This window comes from Ptiloglossa arizonensis, chromosome 6 (assembly GCF_051014685.1).
Source record: "Ptiloglossa arizonensis isolate GNS036 chromosome 6, iyPtiAriz1_principal, whole genome shotgun sequence".
In the NCBI taxonomy this organism is placed as follows: Eukaryota; Metazoa; Arthropoda; class Insecta; order Hymenoptera; family Colletidae; genus Ptiloglossa; species Ptiloglossa arizonensis.
The window spans coordinates 6,236,615-6,257,736 of record NC_135053.1 but is presented as its reverse complement, the minus strand read 5'-3'; the positions used below and the strand labels follow the sequence as shown (position 1 = coordinate 6,257,736).

The 21,122-nt window shown below is 34.0% G+C and overlaps 1 protein-coding gene across 6 annotated transcripts; it reads left to right on the top strand.

Moving 5' to 3' along the window:
- Window positions 1–366: 366 nt before the first annotated feature.
- Window positions 367–19,995, top strand: LOC143147777 (aminopeptidase N). 6 transcript variants are annotated; one of them, XM_076313363.1, is made up of 15 exons: window positions 367–521; window positions 990–1,071; window positions 4,709–4,965; window positions 6,383–6,589; window positions 6,666–6,821; window positions 7,345–7,671; window positions 8,739–8,889; window positions 8,963–9,089; window positions 10,110–10,200; window positions 10,989–11,172; window positions 13,181–13,388; window positions 13,990–14,267; window positions 16,727–16,926; window positions 17,993–18,169; window positions 19,220–19,995. In XM_076313363.1, exons 2-15 carry the CDS (start codon window positions 997–999, stop codon window positions 19,638–19,640), a joined length of 2,859 nt encoding a protein of 952 aa, XP_076169478.1. In that variant the 5' UTR covers window positions 367–521; window positions 990–996; the 3' UTR covers window positions 19,641–19,995. The 6 variants fall into 6 exon arrangements, with proteins under 6 accessions (XP_076169478.1, XP_076169475.1, XP_076169477.1 ...); XM_076313360.1 differs by having other exon boundaries at window positions 367–536; XM_076313362.1 differs by having other exon boundaries at window positions 367–575.
- The last annotated feature ends 1,127 nt before the right edge of the window (window positions 19,996–21,122 follow it).

Here is a 21,122-nt window from a genome sequence, read left to right as displayed (position 1 = left end):
TCTATCAGTTGTAATTGACGCCGAATCGGAAACGGACGTTGAGCATGGGCCTGGATTGGTGGCTTTTCACGATTAAACTGATGTACAATGGCGCCAGGAATGGTACCAGACGCGGAGAGGTTCACCGAGTTGCTTGTGGCATCTCAATTTCCATTGATACTTTCGGGATTGGCCATTGACGCTGCGCTTCTCACCCGTCACTGGCGGGTACCGTTGCGATTATGTCCTTTTGTGACGTCTGCCTGATGGAATTGGATAATGGACAATCCACACATTACGCGACTAAGTGGAGCTAAACGGTTTTAATCCGTGCTTCGGACTCCAATCCGATGCGGGGAGCCCCCATCACGTGGTCATTCACGTTTTCTGTGCTCCCCGTTATACTTTTCACGTCATTTTCGCTTCTTTCTGTCATCGTTAGCCTGGTTCACTCGGGAAGAAGAGGAAGCTAGAGGACAGTTCGCAAGCGACTGCGTTCGTACGCGGTCCTTTCGGTTTGCAAGAGGAATTCTTTCATATCGGTGTACGATATCAAGGTCAAATAACGGTGATAACTCGGATCAAAGTAGTCTTAGGCGAGGATAATTCAGGATACTTAGAATTTCTTCTGTCAGACCGTTTCCTACCGTATGCAAGTACGGACGTATTGGTTGAGAATCGCGAAGTACGTCGTAGTGCAACATCGGTGATTCTCGAATATTAGAATGAAACGATATCGTGTAGTTTATTAGTTGATTGTCGAATAATAGTGTCTTGGTAAACCTCGATCATATTTTGAATAAAAAAAAGAAAGTAATCGATAGCTTTCAATTTTTATTTCAGCGCATCGTTTATCAAATCGTAATACAGTTTGTTGGTAGTCGATTGAACAGCTCCTACATCGAAACATTTAACCCATAAGCACATGTTTCGTTCGATTGTATTTTTTTTTTTGTAACACCCTTACTTATCGAAGTTTACATTAATAATCGATTCGACTTACTCCGCAGGAAAACAATGAGGTGGATAGCAGCAATTGCTGGACTTTTCCTTATTCTGGTCCTGTCACAGAACACCGAAGCCTTTCCCCGCGTAAGTGATCAACTCTTATACCGATGTTAACACGATCAATTCACTACTAACAGACCTGTCGCTTCTTGGATTGATCAAAATTTACAATAGCGTCGAACAGATGTTAAAATATTTTTTTAATCGAAATTTTTCTATTTGCTTAGTATCGCACTTGAATAGATCATTTTTAACTTTTTACAATTAATTTAGCTCGCACAGTAACACATCACCGGTATAGATTATTTCGAACTAGCATTATGTATAGAAATTACTTAAAATTTTCAAATATTGTAAAAAATGTAATTGGATAATAAATAATAAGTAATAAGTCTATTGCTGAAGTAACATAGTTTTTGTGAAAAAATAAATCGAAAGTTCAAACTAAAGTTTTTGCGGAGAAACTATTGTTTTCGAGAAGAAATTTCCAAATAGACCACGCTTTACCTTTTCCTCTTCATAAATATAATGAATATTAAACTACGCTTCCTACATCTACCTAGGATATTTAATTTCCATAAAGATATTTACCAATGCAGAAAATGTCAAAACTACTCTACATGCTGCTGCAGTGTATTTTTTCATTTCTCGAAAACTGAAACAATCTTTTCTCTCATTTTTTAACATCTTGCAATCATCGGTATCAAGTCTTTCGGTTCAATTGGACGTCATAAGCAACAACTAAACGCGTTAAGTTCGGTTACAAGACGATTAGGATGACCAACCTATTACTTTGTTACAGTCAGTCGCATATTTGTGTCTCTGATTCTAAACATTTTTGATTTCTCAAGAGAAACACGATAAAATTGCATTAAAAAATTATATCTTTTTTAGCAGGGAGTAATTTTTTTAATAAGAGATTATTTGGAAGAATATGGGGTTCCCTATTTTATTTCCGATTATTCTAACTCAAATCTTCACACATATTCTCTTATCGAAACTGACAAGAGAAGAACCCAACCTATTCTCCTTAAATGTTAACGTGTTTTTACAAGACGATAAAGTGTAGGTATCGGTTGAGATGCATCGAACATTAAATGTAAATACTCGTTAATTCTAGAAATATAAGTAATTAAAATTTAACATACTTTGAATTGCACAATGTGTATACCAATCAACCATCGAGATCGTTGTGTGGTAAATGTAAATTCGAGTAACTATTCGGTGAACTTTATTATACCAAGGAGAAAACTCCACAGAAATCGACGTTAAAAGTAAAAAATAATATACTATCGTACAATATAAAATAACGACATCCGAAAAGATACAACTAAAACTATTCTTTCGTTTGCAAGGAAAAAAGTGGACAAGTTACTTCGCAGATAAATTGAATCATTTATATTTTTACAGTTATCGAATATCAAGACTCGACACTTTTATACAGTACAGCGAAAGAACTACCGCCCTGTAAAAGCACGCTAAAATAGAAAGGGGACAAGTTAGTTTTCTTTCCTTTGTAAGTCTCTGCAACAACCCAAGAATTTCCAAAATATACATATGATGCGTATTGTGCACTTCGAAAGATCTGCGCATACAATACGTATTAAAAAATTCCAAATTTCCTATTAACCTTCCATGTTAGTCATTGTACTTTCGGTGCGTGATAACAACGTAGCCTGTTATCGTGTAGTATTTGCAGAATTGTTATTTTACCAACACCGTACCGTTGATAAAGTTTTCCACATTGATACGAGGATTATTGGATACACTTTCCAAAATTTCTTTTTCTATAATTGCACAAATTCGTCGCCTACAACATAACGTAATATTCAAAGACAGTACCATTCAACAAGAAATTAGTCTATTTTTCGAATTACCCAGTTATCAGGGTAATGGCAATTCAAATATCGTTATCTGTATAAATAACTTGTAACAAGATACATTGCCACCGTTCTCAATGAGAAGAACGTATCCACCTGTTCTCGATTAGTGTAACTCGTCATCACAAGGAATTAATAAAGATCGACGGTTCGAATCGATAATAAGTAGGAGGTCTTTTTGACGATTTTATAAATACTATCTCGTAACATTGTTCAAGTCTCTTCGATTCGTTTCTCCGATCGCGTTTCATAGCTTCGCAGTATAATATTGCCTCGTTATAAGTCGTCTGTTTGGAGCAACCCATAACGAAATACAATATTTCCGTCTTAAGTGTGCGAACTGACCTCACGTTAAATGTGAACATTTTATTCCCACTACTCCGGCGGGGCGGGGCGGGGGGGGGGGGGGGGGGGAGACCCTCTTTGGCGGCACGATGTTTGGTCGCCAAGTAATTTACTTGTGGGTTTTTATTTTACTAAAAAATCATGTACGCGTCGTGTGATATTCCTCGAGTAGAAAGATCGAGGAAGAGGACACAAAATGTTGGAAGGAGAACAATGTTTTAGGGTAGTCGAACCACACCTTTTAATTTATGACCGTCGATTGGACTGTCAAATCTATTGGGTTGTTCGTAGAGTCATTTCGTTCTCCAAAATGGAGAATATATAATTGAATAAAATGTTTATACACTCTAAAAAAATCGTGTTTCATTCTCACCAAAGAAACGAAATGGCTTTCCGAACAACCCAATACATTGGCTTTGTTTCGACGCAGATTTGTTGCATTGTTTTCAAACGCGTTCAACGTTCATTTTAGAAATATGATCCGATGCTACCGATATCTCGAGCCAGATACTAGGTTGTTCGATAAGTTTTGTCATTTTTCCATTGTAAAGAAATACTATGACACTTGAAGTTTGAACAACCGTAAATATACGAACGAGTCGACAGATCTACACGAAACCTCACGTATGTTCATCGAACAGTAGTACCATTTTTAGAAAAATAAAACGACGAACCCAATAGCTCCATTTCTTATGAACGACAAAACTTCTCGAGGAACCTATTATACTGTCTCACTCGGTGCACAATAGAATAACTTGCATTCATCACTTCAAACACAAAACGTTACAAAACTCTGACGTATTACCTGGTATGAATCATAAAACGCTATGAAGTAGTGCTTATAAAATAGTGGGCAAGGTCATATGTAACGTACCGAGTTTCATTTGTAAATAGTCTATATATTAGATTCATTTGTCCCTGCAACTCGGAAACAAGATCAAATAACGCACGTATATCTTTAACCCTATTTCATTGTCTGCAGTAAATACACACTTACAATGTTAATGACCTCCCCGATTTCAATGACTTTGAAATCTATCGGAGGAGAAAAATTTCTAAATATTCTCACCCGTGATTAATGACTGCTTACACCTAATCATAGAATTATGGACACCAAAAGACAAGAGAAAGATAAGAGGCATTTACAGTTTATTGTACTTTGAATTTGGAATTGTTTATTTGTCGTTACTGTCTCGAACACATACCTGACTGTTATTTTTTCTCCAGAACACTCGTAAGCTTGTTCCCTTTAACGTGCTTCAAGGTCATTGAAATAGGCGAGGTCGTTATCATGATAAACAATTATCTTCGATACGTAAGCAAGTATCGTACAATATAATACTATACTTGCCAGATGTTCAATTTAAAATGCCTGCTATCGAAGAATCGAACTTGAGTGTATTTCAGAAAATAATTCGAGTATTAGAAATATTGTGGAGAATTTGTTTCCTTATTGCGAAACGAAACGGAACGATTCATTAAAGTTTATTTTTTAGACACCATGGAAACGAAGTATAGACTTAAACGACGTGTACCACTTCAAAGTGCGTCAACATAGATTGGCGGAAAAGGTTATACCGACTAGCTATCACCTGGAACTTCAACCTCATATCGAGCAAGACAAATTCAAAGGTCGTGTGAAGATCAACGTCACTTGGACGGATACCAGCCACCTAATTACTTTGAACGTTCATCCGGATCTTCAGATCTCAAACTATAGTGTTAGAATCGTAGAACCGTCACTGGAGGAAAGGTGAGTTACCAAAATTATCGAATATACATAAAATAATAGATCGAAGAAGTAATACAAAAATGTTCGTTTCTGCCAAAATAGGAACAAGATTTTTACATTTGTCTATAAAAATTAACGGGAACTCGTCCATCTGCGTTTAAACACAATCCGATGGACACTCTGTCTTTTTTCACTTTCTTTTCTGATAATCTTCTTTCTTTTTCACTTATTATTAAACTTTTTGTAGACGTTACATGGGCTAATATCATCTTCTTCGATATTATTACTTGATGCGGTACGAAATAATAATTGCTTTAAAGCAACTAACAAGGGATATCGAGTAAATGTAAATTGTCGATTTTAATGAAACTTACATATAATATAGTTTTTTGAAAAATATTTGACACGTATGTTTTTTTACACGCTGTTATCCATATCTAGGGCGTGAAATCAGCCCTGAAAGTTGAGGGCGAGAAAACATTTTCCTCGATCTTTCGAAAATGACCGGACCTAGGAAAAAGGATTTTTAAACAAAAATTGCAAAACAGAAATAAAAAAAATACGTGTCAAATATTTTTCAAAAGACTATATCGTACGTAACTTTCGTTAAAATTGACGATTTACACGTAAGTGATGTCCTTCGTTAGTGTCAAAATGAGAGGGCAGATCATTTTCTATACTTTTCTTTATTTTATGGTTTACGGCTAAATCGAGCCTCTTCGGAAGAAAGTCAAGAATATCGAATATCCAGTATACCTGATCACGAAATAAACAATTGCCCAATTCCGAGCGAGTTACTTACATATCTCGAAACGAAACTGTATCGAGATATAATTAATTTTTGGTAAAAACGATAAAATTCTTCATTTTTGTATCTATTATATTTCTATTAATGGGATAGATCGACTATTTTCCGATTTTGTTTTTTTAGAGACATAGTATTAATACGTGCTGTTTAATTGCAATATTTTCTACAAGCAGAAGCTTTTGTTGCTAACTGGAAGACGTTTTGGAACATACTTATAAGAAAAAACGGATTGTTATAACATTTCGCTCTTTGGTTTCCTCCGCTTCGCTATAATTCTCTACTCATCGCCCTTCACTATAATCGTGTACTTACACAAACAGTTTCCATTCTTTCATCAAAGTTCGCATACTTTCGTCTTCTACTTCGTCAAAAATGTTTAAAGTATGTAATATCGTGAAATAGTGTAAGGAAACTGAACTATCTCGACGTTTAATAAATAAAAAGTACAAACGAATGATTCGTTGTACACGTATATTGGTTTAAGAAATTCAAGTGAACATTTACCGTCCTAACAAAACCAAGCAATACTTCTCAAATATACGTGAATTTTTCTTCGTCGGATCCATAGAATTGATAGCAGAGAAATATTCATTAAAATTCATAAATCGTTTCGTTATTGTTGAAAAAAAGGGCGAAAGGATTGCCTCTGATGGATGTATACATCGCGAAGGTCGAACCACCTACCGAAAAGAAACCTTTATACGTCATTCACCTCGAGCAAATGCTGAAAGAAGGCAGCAGCTGCGAAATAGATATCAGTTACACCGGTAAACTTTACACCAATGAGTCCACCGGTTTCTTCAAACGCTTATACCTCGACTGCGAGGGAGAAACGCGGTAATTACAATTAGCGTATTTTATCATCGTAAAATGAAAAACTGGGTCACCCTGTGCATCGTTGTTTCCTCTTCAGGTACATCGTGGGCACCAATCTCAGATTAGATCATGCACATAAGGTGTTTCCGTGTATAGATGAGCCCGCTTACAAAGCAACGTTTAAATTGAGCGTCATGCGTCCAAAAACCATGACGGCACTTTCGAACACCCCGAAGGAGAGCACTACCGAGGCGTGAGTAAAACATAACAGTGACGTCTTCGTTCAAACGAAAAAACTTTGCACGTTAAACTTGCACTGTCGGCAAAACTTTCATATCGTTTGTTATTGTGTTGTTCGATTACTCAAAGTTCAGAAATGAGGTTTCCTTAGACTCGATTTAAGTAATAGAAAATAAAGACGGTTCTGTGCGTTGGTAAAAAGAAACTAATCTATATTGTCAATCTATCTTTTTGTCTGGAAGTGTGTATATATTTGTACGTAAGTGAGAAATGTTAAACTTACTTTCAAATTATAAAGACTATATATTTTGCATAAAGATATACGTTTGTGTATAGAAGAAAGGATTTTGAATAAGGGATGCTCTCTTCGTACAATAGAACGTTCGAATCGTAACGAAGGTTCTATTGTACTTTATTTCAGACAAATGATACCATTGTAAAATGAGAAGCAATTGCTTCGATTAGGTTTACTTTTTGAAAAGAAAATTCGTTCTACGTTTCTACAAAATGAGATTCTTTTATCACCTCTTGCACAGAGTCGGAGAGCCGGATTTCGTCTGGGATCACTTTGAGAAAACACCGCAAATGTCAACCTATCAATTGGCTTTGTTTATATCGGCGTTCGAAAGTATCTCGCCTACAATGGAAATTGATGAAATGGACGGAAGGAAACTCCAGATTAAGGTGTGGGGCCCGTGTGGACACTTGAACGATTTGAAGGATGTACCTGACAAAGTTGTCAAGATTATGAATTATTTGCAAGAATACTTCAACAGCTCGATCATTTTACCGAAACTCGACTTGGTTGCAATTCCATCGTACTGCTTCTCCACATCTGACAGTTGGGGTTTGATGCTCTTCGAGTATGTACTTTTTCATACAACTTTTCTTAAGGATACATTTATTGCAATTAAGCGCAATACTGATCGGGACATTCTTTTTCACGAAAACAAAAAGACTGTTCACTTGGTACAGTGAGCGTAGAAAGTATCCATGTAGACACAAGTTTCGAACAAAGATACGGGAAACTTGATTTATTATTGAGAAATCAATGACAACGGACAAAGAAAGGAAAATTATTTTATACATTTGCGTAACGTGCAATCATTTCTCGAGCAACATGGTGTCCGAATATTAATGCAATTAACTGTACAGTAAATTCTCGTTGTACGACTGCAACTTGGATCAGGCAGAACCTTACGGTGCAATGTGTGTTTACAATGCAAGCGATTTGGTCTCTGCTTTGAATTTGCTTAGTGGCAGTCGACTGTTTAAAAAAAAAAAGCAACAGCATGCGAGAAAGAGCTAGAGCAAACGAATAAGAAAATTTTACTTTTTATCAATGGATGAATTATTCATCCCACGTGCACTGCTGATGAATTATTTCTCTTGCTCCCTGTGCAATCTATTAACTTTTCTTTTCAAACGGTACGTATGAGGTACGACCTCGTCTCGAGATAAAAGAAATCGGTTATCCTACAATCCCCGGATGATTAAATAGGTGTCGGTCAGAGCCAATCTCAATTAACTGGGAGATATTGTAACCTTCATTTTTTAACGAAATGGCAATACGAGTATCATGATGCATTTTCTGATCGTTTCCTTGTAAGATGACTTTTTTGTCAATTTCTTAATCGTTGTTCGTACTTTCTTTTCCACTGTATGGTACCTACGATTAATTAGAATTTTTAGCCTTGGCGTTATTTTGATTCTAGTTCTAATTCTACATCAATGAAACTTTCTAACAATTATAGAGTATCGAAAAGTACAATATTGCACTTTACCGTGTAAAATTGAAAGTCTGATACACTTGAGAATTTATATCACCTACAGAAAAATATCAAAAACCGTTACAATTCAGAACATTATTCTACTGTACATAAATGATATATTGTGAACAAAAAAATGGTAAATTTCCACTTGATTTCAGGGAAAACGAACTAAGTAGACCTTCTTTCTGGAACACAGCCTACGAACTAATGTATCAGTGGATTGGTCAATACATCACGCCATTCAGCTGGAGTGATGCTCCGGTTAACAAAGCACTAAATTCATTTTTAGCTTCAATGACAACGGTGGATGTACGTGTGACGATTTCTAAACGCAAACAATGTGTTTTTAAAATTATAAAGAAAATTGATGAACTCGTTGCAGATCAACCCAGACGAAATGGAAGGGAAGTGGCCTATGACAATGTTGTATTCTCTGTATTACGAATTTGGAAAGACTATGCCCTTCTCGAGAGTTGCTGGAATTAGAAACGAAGCTACATCGGCAAAAAGTATGTTCGAACTGAATAAACCAAACAGTTTTATTCACCCTATTCCATTTGATTACTACAACAATTCCAATTAAATCCATATATACAGAGATACTGGTTAAAATGAATATAGCGATATAAAATCGGCGTTGAATCACAATTGCTAAGAAAACAATTAACCACGAAATAAATACTATGCCAATTTACTTATATATTATAGTTTCGGTACAGACAAATCAAAACAATTAAAATAATTCAATTTTTCTATTCATTTTATTTATAACGAGACCCGTGTTTAAAACATAAACATATTTTTGACCTTTTAAGCATTTAAACATTTCTTTTTCATACGCTCTCAGACTGACTGTGAATTGCAGTTCGCCATAATAACAAACAAACTCTTATTTTATTTAATAAACATCACGTATCCGTAGAACAAATGTTCCAGAAGAATCGATATTGGAAATTCAACATTTACAAATGCAAAAGAATTGATCGTTGTCGAGAAAAGTATCTCATTTGTGTATATCTGTATTCAATGTAAACAGTTTGTTCAAAACATCAAAACGAACGCTTCTAGTGTTTAGGATATAATAACACTTATTGTTAGTCAGACAACGATGTGCACATTCTTGATATACCTATTCTACTTCGATCATTGGTTCAACTTACACATGTTTTCAATCGTGTCGTTACATTTCCTTGAAAGAAATTAATTCATTTTATAATCAATGTTTCATGGTATCGTTGGATATCAAACTTAACAAACTTAATCGTTTTGTTTCAATACCAATTTATGAACGATCCTACAAATCGTTTACTGTTGAGCTATTTTTATCTTTAGTATCGGGGCACCGTGATTATTAAGTAATTGTTCGGTAATTATTTAACACACTTCTTCACACTCGTTGTTCAATAATTTAATAATTCGAAACATTCACCGGTCGTATAAAATTTGAAAGAACAAAATGTCACATAACCAACTTGAAAAATGATTTTAATTGTACGTGTCTAATTATATCGTTTTTTTGCTCTTCGCAGCGGAACTGATATTCCGGATGTTTAATTACACTCTCGGCAAGGAGCTATTCCGACGGAGCATCAGAAATTTTATTCAACAGGAATCGAAAGAGTAGTAATTGCTTTCGTCAGTTAGCCGGGAAGCAAGTGTAAAATGCAAATGCGATGGCTGAATCTGTCCAAGTTAAATTATCATCGCGAACTAACGACTGTTGAAAATAGAAAATGTCGCAACGTTGATTATGGCATTTGTGTTTTCGTAACAGGCTAGGACCAATGATGGTTTTGCGTAACGACAAATCTCCTACATTTATGATGAACTTCGTAATCGGGAACTTTTGTGCGAATTATTTTCAAAGTATATTACTTTTTCATTTTCTCTTACTATAAAATCGACACAGAGATTGATTTAGTATTCTGTGTATTTAGTATTTAGTATTCTTAAATCTTCATCGAAAGTTTTCCGAATCGTCGCGTTAATTTGCAAACAAAATAATACATTTCGCGTAAAATTGTCACATTATGTTACAGTAAGCGGAAAGTTCCCCGAAGCAACCAAAATTGATACTGAATTTCTCTTCACTCGAACTTGAGATTCTTTAGCCATGAATAGTTAATCGTCACGTCTATGCTACGATAAAAAGGAACTTCGTTTCGCAAAATTCGCTACAAATTTCACAAAAGTAAATTATTATCAAATTGTCAATATTATCAATAACCACGGTCACGTGAAAATTTACAAAATTTCCGAACGAGTGAGTAACCGTAGCCTTTGAAGAAAAAAATGTATCCTCGAAGAACTGATTTCCGAAACCATCTAGAGATATTGCTTCCCGGCTATTCATCTTGGCAATTGATCTCGATATCGTTTCGTTTACCTGTTAAATGCGATCTTTTCAGGAACCTGCGTACATTCTTCGCAGATGACATTTACAGCCGATTGAACGATGTCGCGAACGAAACGGACAATTTACCGACAGGCATGACGATCAACAGCATCGCGGGACCGTGGATTAATCGAGATAGAGTGCCATTGGTCACGGCCATTCGCGATTACGATACCAAAACGATTACGCTTAGCCAGGTATGTTCGTAACCTTACCGAACAAAAGCTGTTTCCCTCGAGGTCACAAAAACCGGAACAATAACATGATTTTCGCACGGATAACGCCCTATCTTCGAAGAAACGCAGTGCAGAATCCTATTCGTAACCGCTTTAAACGAAGCTCTTTCTGCACAGTCTCCTACTAGACGGACCATTTGTTTCCAAACAATTGAAAACTTCTCGAAAATTGGAGAATTTAAAGATTTACGAATCAAAACCGTTTTTACGGTGTTTATTTTAATTAATTCCACATTCAGTTGTTTCCATAGATTTCAATTGATTGAACGTTTTACTCAACGAATTACAAAAGTTATTCAACACGTTAAACGTCAGTTTTCCATATTTAAGAATGTCCTCGATATTTGTACGAGCCGTGGTATAAAAAGTTGAAATATTCGATAATTCTTTTAAAAGTTTACAAGTGTCAGAGTTCGTGTCTTGTAATCGCATTAGAGAATCATTGTAACTTTGGATCTCCGGAAGCCATCGTGGCGTTTAACGTGTCAAAGAATATCTTTGGTACGAATGAATGGTATTTACCAGCACTGTATACCGCAAATAACGCGATACGAAGCAAAAAACCATCAATAATCGAGCCACGTATTCAAAAGATTCTCTCGTCTTGAACTTTAAAGGAACATCGTCTTCGATTCTCGTTACTTTGAAACAGTAACAACGTTTGTATAACAAAAAAGTAAACGAATAGTCACGATAGAACAATTTATATTTGTTGATTTATCGCTGTGACCGTCCAAGCAAGAATAATGGAAACAATAATGTACCGTGATTCCGAAACCTGAGTCCAACCTTGTCAAGATTGGCTACGAAAAACGTGGAACTAACGCAGTATGTTTGAACGAAACTAATCGATATCTCCATTTATTAAAATATTCTTAAAATGTTTATTTACATCTTAGAAAAGTCCCCACTTTCTCACGAATAATGAAATTTTTCATCGGTGCACACGTAAACGCGCTTCTTTACATTTTTCCAAGGAAGGAAAAGATCTTTTCAATGAAACTCGTACGTGTAAATGTGATTTAAACCGGACGGATGTGCAATTCACGATACGAGCATGGTAATACAATGAAAAGGTGTCTACCCTTGAAGACAGAAAAATACTGACCTATCTTTAGAAAAGCTATTAAAGTCATTTTTAACGAAGTATACTGCAATCGAAATAAAAACTCCACAGCTGATAACCTTGATCGCGCATTGTATTTGCATATTGCTGTACGCCTTTAATGATTACTTTAACGAGCACCTCAATTCCTGAATTATATTATTCCATTATCACCAAAAATGTACCGAGAATTTTCTCTAAATGGCAATTTTATTTCTCCAACGTTCGTTTAAACTATTTCGAAAAGAAACGGCTCCATAATACACCGTTACATTTAATTCGAGTGTATTTGGGCAATTATTTCGCATAAAATTAAAGAAACGAAAATATTGTTCGTGTAAAAGTTATTCGACTGGACGTAAATTTTTTGAGCAACTACCACTAATTATATTTACTTAGCTTTAATAGAACCAATTACATCTTACAAATTTAATACAAATTTATATCTCGTACTCAAAACTTCAAGTTCAATGTTATATTTCACTCTCCGAATCACATTACTTTTATACGAACAATGTTTATGCATCTTCGATAATTTATGAAATAGTTTCCTAGACTCGTTTAACCTAGATGGTACTGTAAGCGTTATCGAGACAATTGTCCTATCAAACGTAATTCTATGAAAAAAGTGATTCGAAACATGTACTATTTCTACTGCTATACACTATAACTTCTGTGTATAGTATACTATTATAATAACGTACATATTATATAATTTCTTATCATACACGCAATTATGCACCAATTACTGCACGAGAAATAAATTCCTTTCGCATCAAGGTCTCGTTAACACACAAATACGAGATAATTGATTTGTATAATTATTTTTAGTATTACCGACTTTATTAATGAATATGTTTACAGAAAGTCTATCTTAGAGAAGCTCCACCAGCCTCTACTGCTAAAGTATCCTATCAATGGGACATACCGATAGTGATGATGTCGCAGGATAATTTAGATTTCCAGAATCGACCTATTTTATGGTTGACAAAAGCAAACGAACCGAAAAACTATACTATTGAAGACATCACCGATGAAAACAATTTTATTATTGTGAATCCTGAGGAAATAGGTACGAAGATATTAGAAAACTTGGAATTAAACATTTCATTCCTTCGTTCGAGAAACTTATTAAATTGTTAATTTTTAAAGAAAAATAAGAATTACAGAAATTACCAAATTTTTCGGACAGATGCAATTCAAATTATTAATCGAATAAAGTGTCTAGACCAAACCCACCAAGAAAAAGAAATAAATTTTGTAAACGAAGATGTGTTATTGAGCAATACTTAATTTTCTAGATAGAAACTAAATATTTTCAAATGAATGTAAATTCACACTTTTCATCTAAAATATATATTCGTGTAGCGATCAGACTGAATAAATAAATGCCCACGAAGTTATAATTGCAAACGTTCGAATACTTTCGTCACTGAATGACCATTCAAACACACTGGTTATCGTAAATTCAACTATTTTAACTATAATTCTACAGTTTTCTTAAATTCGAGTAAAGGACCGTCGAGACACGAATTTAATCGCGATAAGAGAAATTCCAAACTGTAGGAACTATCGATAAAATTGCTCAACAGAGCACACACGTGGTCATTGCTGATCACGTTTATGAATGGTATAAATCAGCAAAATATTCAAGCAAACAAATGACTTTTCAGGAATCTTCCCAGTGCACTACGACTTCTGTAACTGGAAAATGTTATCACAATTTTTGCAAGGCCCCGATCGTGAAAAGATTCCGGTTCTAACCAGAGCTAAACTACTTCACGACTCGTGGAATTTAGCATACGCTGGTGAACTTTGCTTTGGGATCGCGCTGAACATGACCCTGTTCATGAAAGATGAAAAGAGCCACGTGGTTTGGGAACCCATGTTCATGATGATCGACCATATCGGAAGACGTATCGAAGGATCCGATGTCTATCCCAAATTTGAAGTAAACTTGCTACTTATTTTCTCTGACGCGTCTCGTTCACACAGGGTGTCGAATCTATCGATGTAAATAGAAAATGCGTTACAGTCACTTAACAAAAGAGGAAACCGAATCTTTTTGGGGGTAAATAACGTCTTAATTTATGGTGATGTTGCTTCTTTGAGAACATCGATTACGATGTCACGTTTTGACCAATTTCCACGGTTCACTCGAATCATTGACTCATTACACAAAAGAACAAGAAAGAGAGCATATGCAATGACGAGGTATACGAGGAAGATGTTTACCTTATTAATTGTATCGATTGATCGTTGTATATTGGTTAAATTAATTCTTCTAGTTCAGGGTTAGGGAACTAACAGCCTATAAACCAGTTATGGCCGCATTCTCTCTTAGATATGACTCTTCCTCCTATTTTCTGATTTCACTCGTAAGGGGAAGTCAATTTTCTCAAACTTTTTCTGTTGATTCCAGAGAAAGAATAAATAGATCGCTCGTTATTTGTAAAGATATTTAACGTTTCATTTTTTTAATTTCATTTTGTGTTTTTTCAAAGCATTGTTACAGCTACAATGACGAAGACGAACAGTACGTAGATTCGTACCCAAAGTTCTGGGTTAGGTATACGTACTATTCACCTTCAAATTTTGCAGCTGGAACAATCCTTTCAAGAAACCACGTATAAGAGAAAATTTAAAAAATTAGATGTTAAACATCTCTATAAATAATGAGCAATGGCGAGAAAACTCGGACATGTGTCGAGCTTATTTTTATTCCAGAATCGCCAAAAAAAGTTTGAAAACAATTGTCGATTCCACAGATACGAGTTCTTGTCTCTTTCTATTTACTATGCAGATTTGTGAGAGTTTAGGGCGCGTTCTTATTTTGTTGGCTATTATTTTAACGTCATCGAATTATAGAATGGCAAGCAGTAACACTTTTCTTCATTCTTGTTTCGGTATACTAGTATACTGGTTAGTGTACTTGATTTGTATCGAACGATAAAACTTATCGAACAACCCATTACATTTAAATAATAATCCTATCCAGTTTCTATGATCACTAGTCACGCACACTGAACTATCATCGACACCGTCTATATAAACATATAGAAAAGGAACGTTACAATAAAAAACGTCCATCTATATTTATTTTAAAAACATAAATTCTGATTGCAAAAAAGTATAAATTTAGTATTTTCTAGAATTTCATTCATTTTACATCTAAATTAATTTTTAACGGTAAATATCTTCTTCTTTGTACTCTTCGGTATTACATGAAAAGCGCTCTTTCTTTTTCTTCGCATAAACTACTTTTTCGTTTTTACAACATCGTCCGAAAAACACTCTAAAAATTGGCACAAACGTAATGTCGTAGTAAACGTTGTCAAAGAAGAGATACTATTGTAAAGTAAGAAATTATTTACCCCAAACAACAGGGTGTTGAGAAAAGATGTTTATATGCTTCATAAATTCAAAAAGTTAAGAATTGTCAGTGAACGTAAACGAAATCATTAATGTTGTCAGATTTATGTGTGATTTTTTTACTTTTGGTAATGTCTTACCAATAACTTGTTCGCTTCTTCAACGGTAAGAATAATATGACGAAATTAATAAATATAATTTACAGTTGTATTTGGTTAATGGTATAATTAATAATTATTATCGGGTCATAATTTTTATAATATTGTAAGAAACGATACTTTTTTGCTTTGGCAAATAAAGTATGCCAATCTATCGATTCGAATGAGTCAGAGCTATTCGTAATGTGAAGCGTATAATTTCGCTATTTCGTAATGTGAAGCATATGTAAACAAGGGAAATGACAAAAAGAACGTAATTTGTTGAAAAAAGATTACACTGAAATGACTCTTCGTTTAAAAATTGTACACGACAAGCAGAAACAAACGAGCAACCAGAGTTTTTCAAAACTGAAAATCAATCCTAACTCTAACAATATCGATTTTTACACCTGTATCGATTAATAGAAACATTTTCTATCCAATTCAACGAGTACCGAACATACGTACATTATTAAAATCTCTAGACATATTGTTTTTAACACTCTGCAATGCAGAATTTTGAGAAACAAGAATAAAAGTGTGCATGTATACAGAAAAGGAATGTTACGATAAAAAAACGTCCATCTATATTTATTTCGAAAACGTAAATTCTGATTGGAAAAGAGTATAAATCTAGTATTTCGTAGAATTTCATTCATTCTTTCTAATACTCTGGAGCTATCGACCAATTTTACTAATATCGAATATATTTATTCGTTCGATAAAGAAAACTTCTATCAGGAATCTTTGGTTTATAACAACATAGTCGAATTTCGTTTGACACTCCATATCGTACACTTCCGAGTCGTGTATAATTTTCTTTGATTGAAAAATGAAAAATCAATACGTAGAACCTTGCATTCGATACGAAAATAATTTCGAGAACTTCTCATTGCTTCAGGCGTACATTCGTAGTTTACTTGAGCCTCTGTGCGCGGAACTCGACGAAACCGTACAAGCTAAGGAACCATCTTGGAAAACTCACATGCGTGGTTTGGCTAAAAATTTCCTCTGTCGTGCTGGTTACGAACCGTGCGTTACCGAAGCAAGAAATCGGTACAAGAAATGGCTGACTGACGAGGACCCGGATAAAGGAAATCCGTACGTATTTTACCTGAGTTTCTGTCTTCACTTTTACATCGTTCAACTTGCCAAATGGAACAGACCAAAAATTTGTTTAACTTATACGAGTCCCTTCTTTGTAGTTACATTAACTGCTTTCAAGTTTGAGATTCGTTTTATTCGGAAAAATTTTAATCTAAATCGTAGGTATTTCATTATTCGAGTCAATTGAATAAAATTAAATACAAGTACTAACCGAGGTAAATTACATAATTATGAAATTTATGATTCTTATAAGATCGTACGATTTTAAATACTCAAATATTTTGAAATTAACAATGACGATTCAAATATCGGATTTGTTAGTTTGATAAAAGTTCGTAAATTTAGTTCGATATGAAAATACCAATGAACGAAGATTTTTCTGATATGAAAAATCATAGTGTAGATCTAGAGCGTAACTTTGATTTTAATTAATGTCAGAATAGAAGCGGAAAGTATTGTATAATAATTACAATTGAAGCTTGTTTCTTGAGTAATTTCACATAATAAAATATAACACGATTAATAACAAGGCAGATTGCAGTAATATAGAATTATGTAGATACAATTTATCACACTTTTCGCGACGTATAATTGTTTAAGTAATGTCCGTGTAACAGTTCATAATTAGCACACATTTTTTATTAAATTTTGCATGTGGTCGACAAACGATACTGCGTCATTTAATTTGAACAAATTTAAAGAATACTTCTTAAATTTAAGAACTCCTACACTAAATACAGTAGTGCTTCGACAATTTTTATACTTTTCGTTACATCTTCGTGTCACTATTAGCAAAATGTATTGGCAAGGTTTTATTCCACGAAAATTAATTCGAAGAGGACTCGTATATATTGTTATCGATTGTTTGTAATTTTGCATTACACGAATCCTACTTAAAAAAAACTTTCAATCGCGTATAATTAAAATTTTGATTTTCAACGAAATATTATTCTGTTGTATTGAAATTTTTAAGACTATCTTGTTGTTTTAAGAACGCAACAGTCGGTTGATTGGACTTCTTACAACGACGAGGTAAAAGTTACGTTTATTAACGTTATAGGGTTGCCAATGAAGTTCTTTGTCCGGTGTTCAAATGGGGTACCGACGCAGAGTGGGAGTTTGGGCTTCAGCGTGTGATAAACTTTCCTCAGAACAGTCCAGAGAGGAAACAGAACGAACGCACATATCTCTTGAAATCTCTAGCCGGTTGTCCACAAGATACGAATAAAATTGAAAGGTAATCGTTCTTTTCTGTTACACGTATAATTTTTTCCGACACTTTGAAATTTAAAGACATTTAGAAAATGAACTGACAAAGACATTTCAAAAGAAGAATTAAAAAATTGAAATAACATTAAAATTTGGGTATATTAACGAGACTTGTCGCAACCGTTAACGTTAGTATCATAAATATACTTGGATTAAATATAATTGATCAGTTAAGATCACTTTCCCGATAATGAGCGACGATAAGTACGATTTCTACTTTTACGCTATATCGGCATACCTCTACGTTCGTAACATACCCACAAGGCATTGATAAGTTTCTGCGAAAAGACGAGAGATGGAGTAACTAGGAATCTGCTAGGAATAACGTTTAAAAGCTCTTAAAGCTTAAACGGTCGATTGGGAGTATATAGTATTCGTTCGTTTCTTTACTACTTTGTAGAAGTCAATGTTATATTTAATGTTGCTCAATTTTTAAATTTTAACTAAATAAATATTTAAAAAGAAATATAATGTATCAGTTTCTAATAAACATAACTTTTTACAAATATTTCTCAACGGCATTAAATTGAAGGAGGAATAAACTAGATATTGAAGTTAATTTTCTCACATAAATAAGAGAGAAATATAAAAATTAACCTTTTAATAGTAATAAGAAAGATATATATGAATTTTAATTTATAAATATAATAAATGTAAAAACGTTTTTGGATTGAAACAAAAATTTACGTCTATCTTATTGCACGCAATATAACTGTTGCGATTTTCTATGAATACTTGTTCGTTCGAAAATATTTTGTAAATATTAAATTTAACACATTTCTAATATTTGAAAGCAGCAGGACAGAAAATGTTGGATAACTTTTTTTTTTTTATTTCTTGGAATCCAATTTGTTAAGTACGTGGTACTTTTAAATTAATAGCTCATGAAAATTTGAACCTATACGGAATACAAACTTCTAAATGTTTTTAATAAATATTTAATAACAGTATCTTGGTTTAAGTTTCAATATACGATATTTGAGTATAAAATATACTAATTTTAATAATAATACTGCAGACTATTGAACGTAACAATATTGGACCAAAACGGAAACTTTACGGACTCCGACATCCACCTGATCTTCACTATGTTAACTGGAGGAACAGCTGGTTACACAACTCTCTTCAATTTCTTGAACGACCACTGGGATACCGTGAAACAGAGATTTGAGACCAAGAGACATCTCTGGGATGGAATAATAAATTCGGCAACCTCCTCATTCAACACTCAAGAAGGTTTATACATGGTTTCTGAATTGTACATGAGCCGTCAAGGGGAATTTGACACAGCCGATCATATTATCCAAGAGGCTCTCAAAATTATCGAACAAGAGACAGAATGGAGTGAAAAGAATCTTCCGGAGATCAATGCTTGGCTCACTGAAAACTTGCCAGAAGCTGAACTAGAAGCTATTCAGAAAACCACTCCATCTATTTGATAATAAATCTACCACCACCACCACCACCACCACCACTACCACCACCAACACAATGACTTGTATTGTGGGATAAAAAAAATCATTCAATTCGAATTAAGGAATGGATAGAAGTATGAACAACATAGATACACAAAATAGCTTATAAATTTTTAAACCATTTCTTAATATTATATTCTTCACAGATTTTCCAATGTTTAAGTTTCGATATATAAGTAATTTTCAAGTTTACTATCAGAATGTTTATTAAAAATCAAATTTAATATTAGTAAAAACTATAGATATAAAACAAACCTGTCAAATAAAAATACCGGGATAATTTTCATTAGGAAGGAAATGTAAAAATGTTTAGATTTAATTAGAATTTCATATTAATATGGATTTACAGTTTGTATTTTGTTTATTTATCATAGACACGAAGTTTCTACAAATGTGTAGCTACTTTGAAATGTTTATACGGTATTTAAGTTTATAGAAAAGATAATACAATTGCGTGAATTGCTAATGATAAAAGTCTGATGAACTTTTCTAACGTTACGAGTTCTATCTCAATTTTGATTTGTTATTTATACTAGCTTAATTATTGTCTAATTGATTAGAACATTGAGAATAATATAATCGATATAAAATTACAAACAGCTGAGTAATTTTATTTTTAACTTCTATAAACGCTAAATATAATACTAAATACAAAAGAAATTGTAAATTCTTTTTCTTTTTACTATACAGTATTTTATTTCTTCATTGGAAAGTCAAAACTTTTCAAATAAATGTATACAAGATTATAAAGTATAACAATGACGTATCCCTATACTCTCCTATATCCCTTTGCAATGAAAGCCGGTAAAACTCGAGCACACCTTTATGATGTGCTGCCATCATGTGCTGTCTCGCTTACTAGCAAACTGCAATATAGAAGACTGATTCGTTATAAGTCGTGCCTGTCTCCCAAGTGGGCGACTTATAACGAGACAATACTGTACGTAAAAGCTGAGGAAAAAGAAAGGCACGAGACCTTAGGACTTAAATTCGAAACCTCACGATTAATGACCAATCGCTTTTGGGATAAACCATCACCGAGCCACTGCTCCTATTTTAAACTCCTTTTCTTCTTGGGTTGGGAATTCTAAATGATTAGTATTGCTCCTATAAGGATATAATAAGAAACATTAAAAATATTAATTCGCATTAATGTTGACATATTGATACGCCTAGAGCATCATTTTTAAGTTTATCACACGGTTATTTCATTTGTAGCTGTCTCGAATCGACAATTCAATTTTTTTTGGTTGTTCGAGCTAAAAAAAAAGAAAACATCCACTCAGTTGTTCAAAGTGAAATCCTTACTGCACATGCTAGGCTCGCTCATTGTTGCTACACATGTAAATATATCTAGGGTTATCCTATTTGTTTTCTTCGTCGGACGATTCACGTGTAACTGGATCTCACGATCAGCTTGAAATAAAATTCTTTGCTAGTTACAAG

What these genes read in the sequence shown, in the direction of transcription:
- LOC143147777 (XM_076313358.1), top strand. Translation starts at nt 630, where the DNA reads ATGCAAGTACGGACGTATTGGTTGAGAATCGCGAAGTACGTCGTAGTG. An exon ending in TACGTCGTAGTGCAACATCG is followed by an intron (nt 686 to 989) that starts GTGATTCTCGAA and finishes CTTACTCCGCAG; the next exon opens with GAAAACAATGAGGTGGATAG. An exon ending in GAACCGTCACTGGAGGAAAG is followed by an intron (nt 4,966 to 6,382) that starts GTGAGTTACCAA and finishes GTTGAAAAAAAG; the next exon opens with GGCGAAAGGATTGCCTCTGA.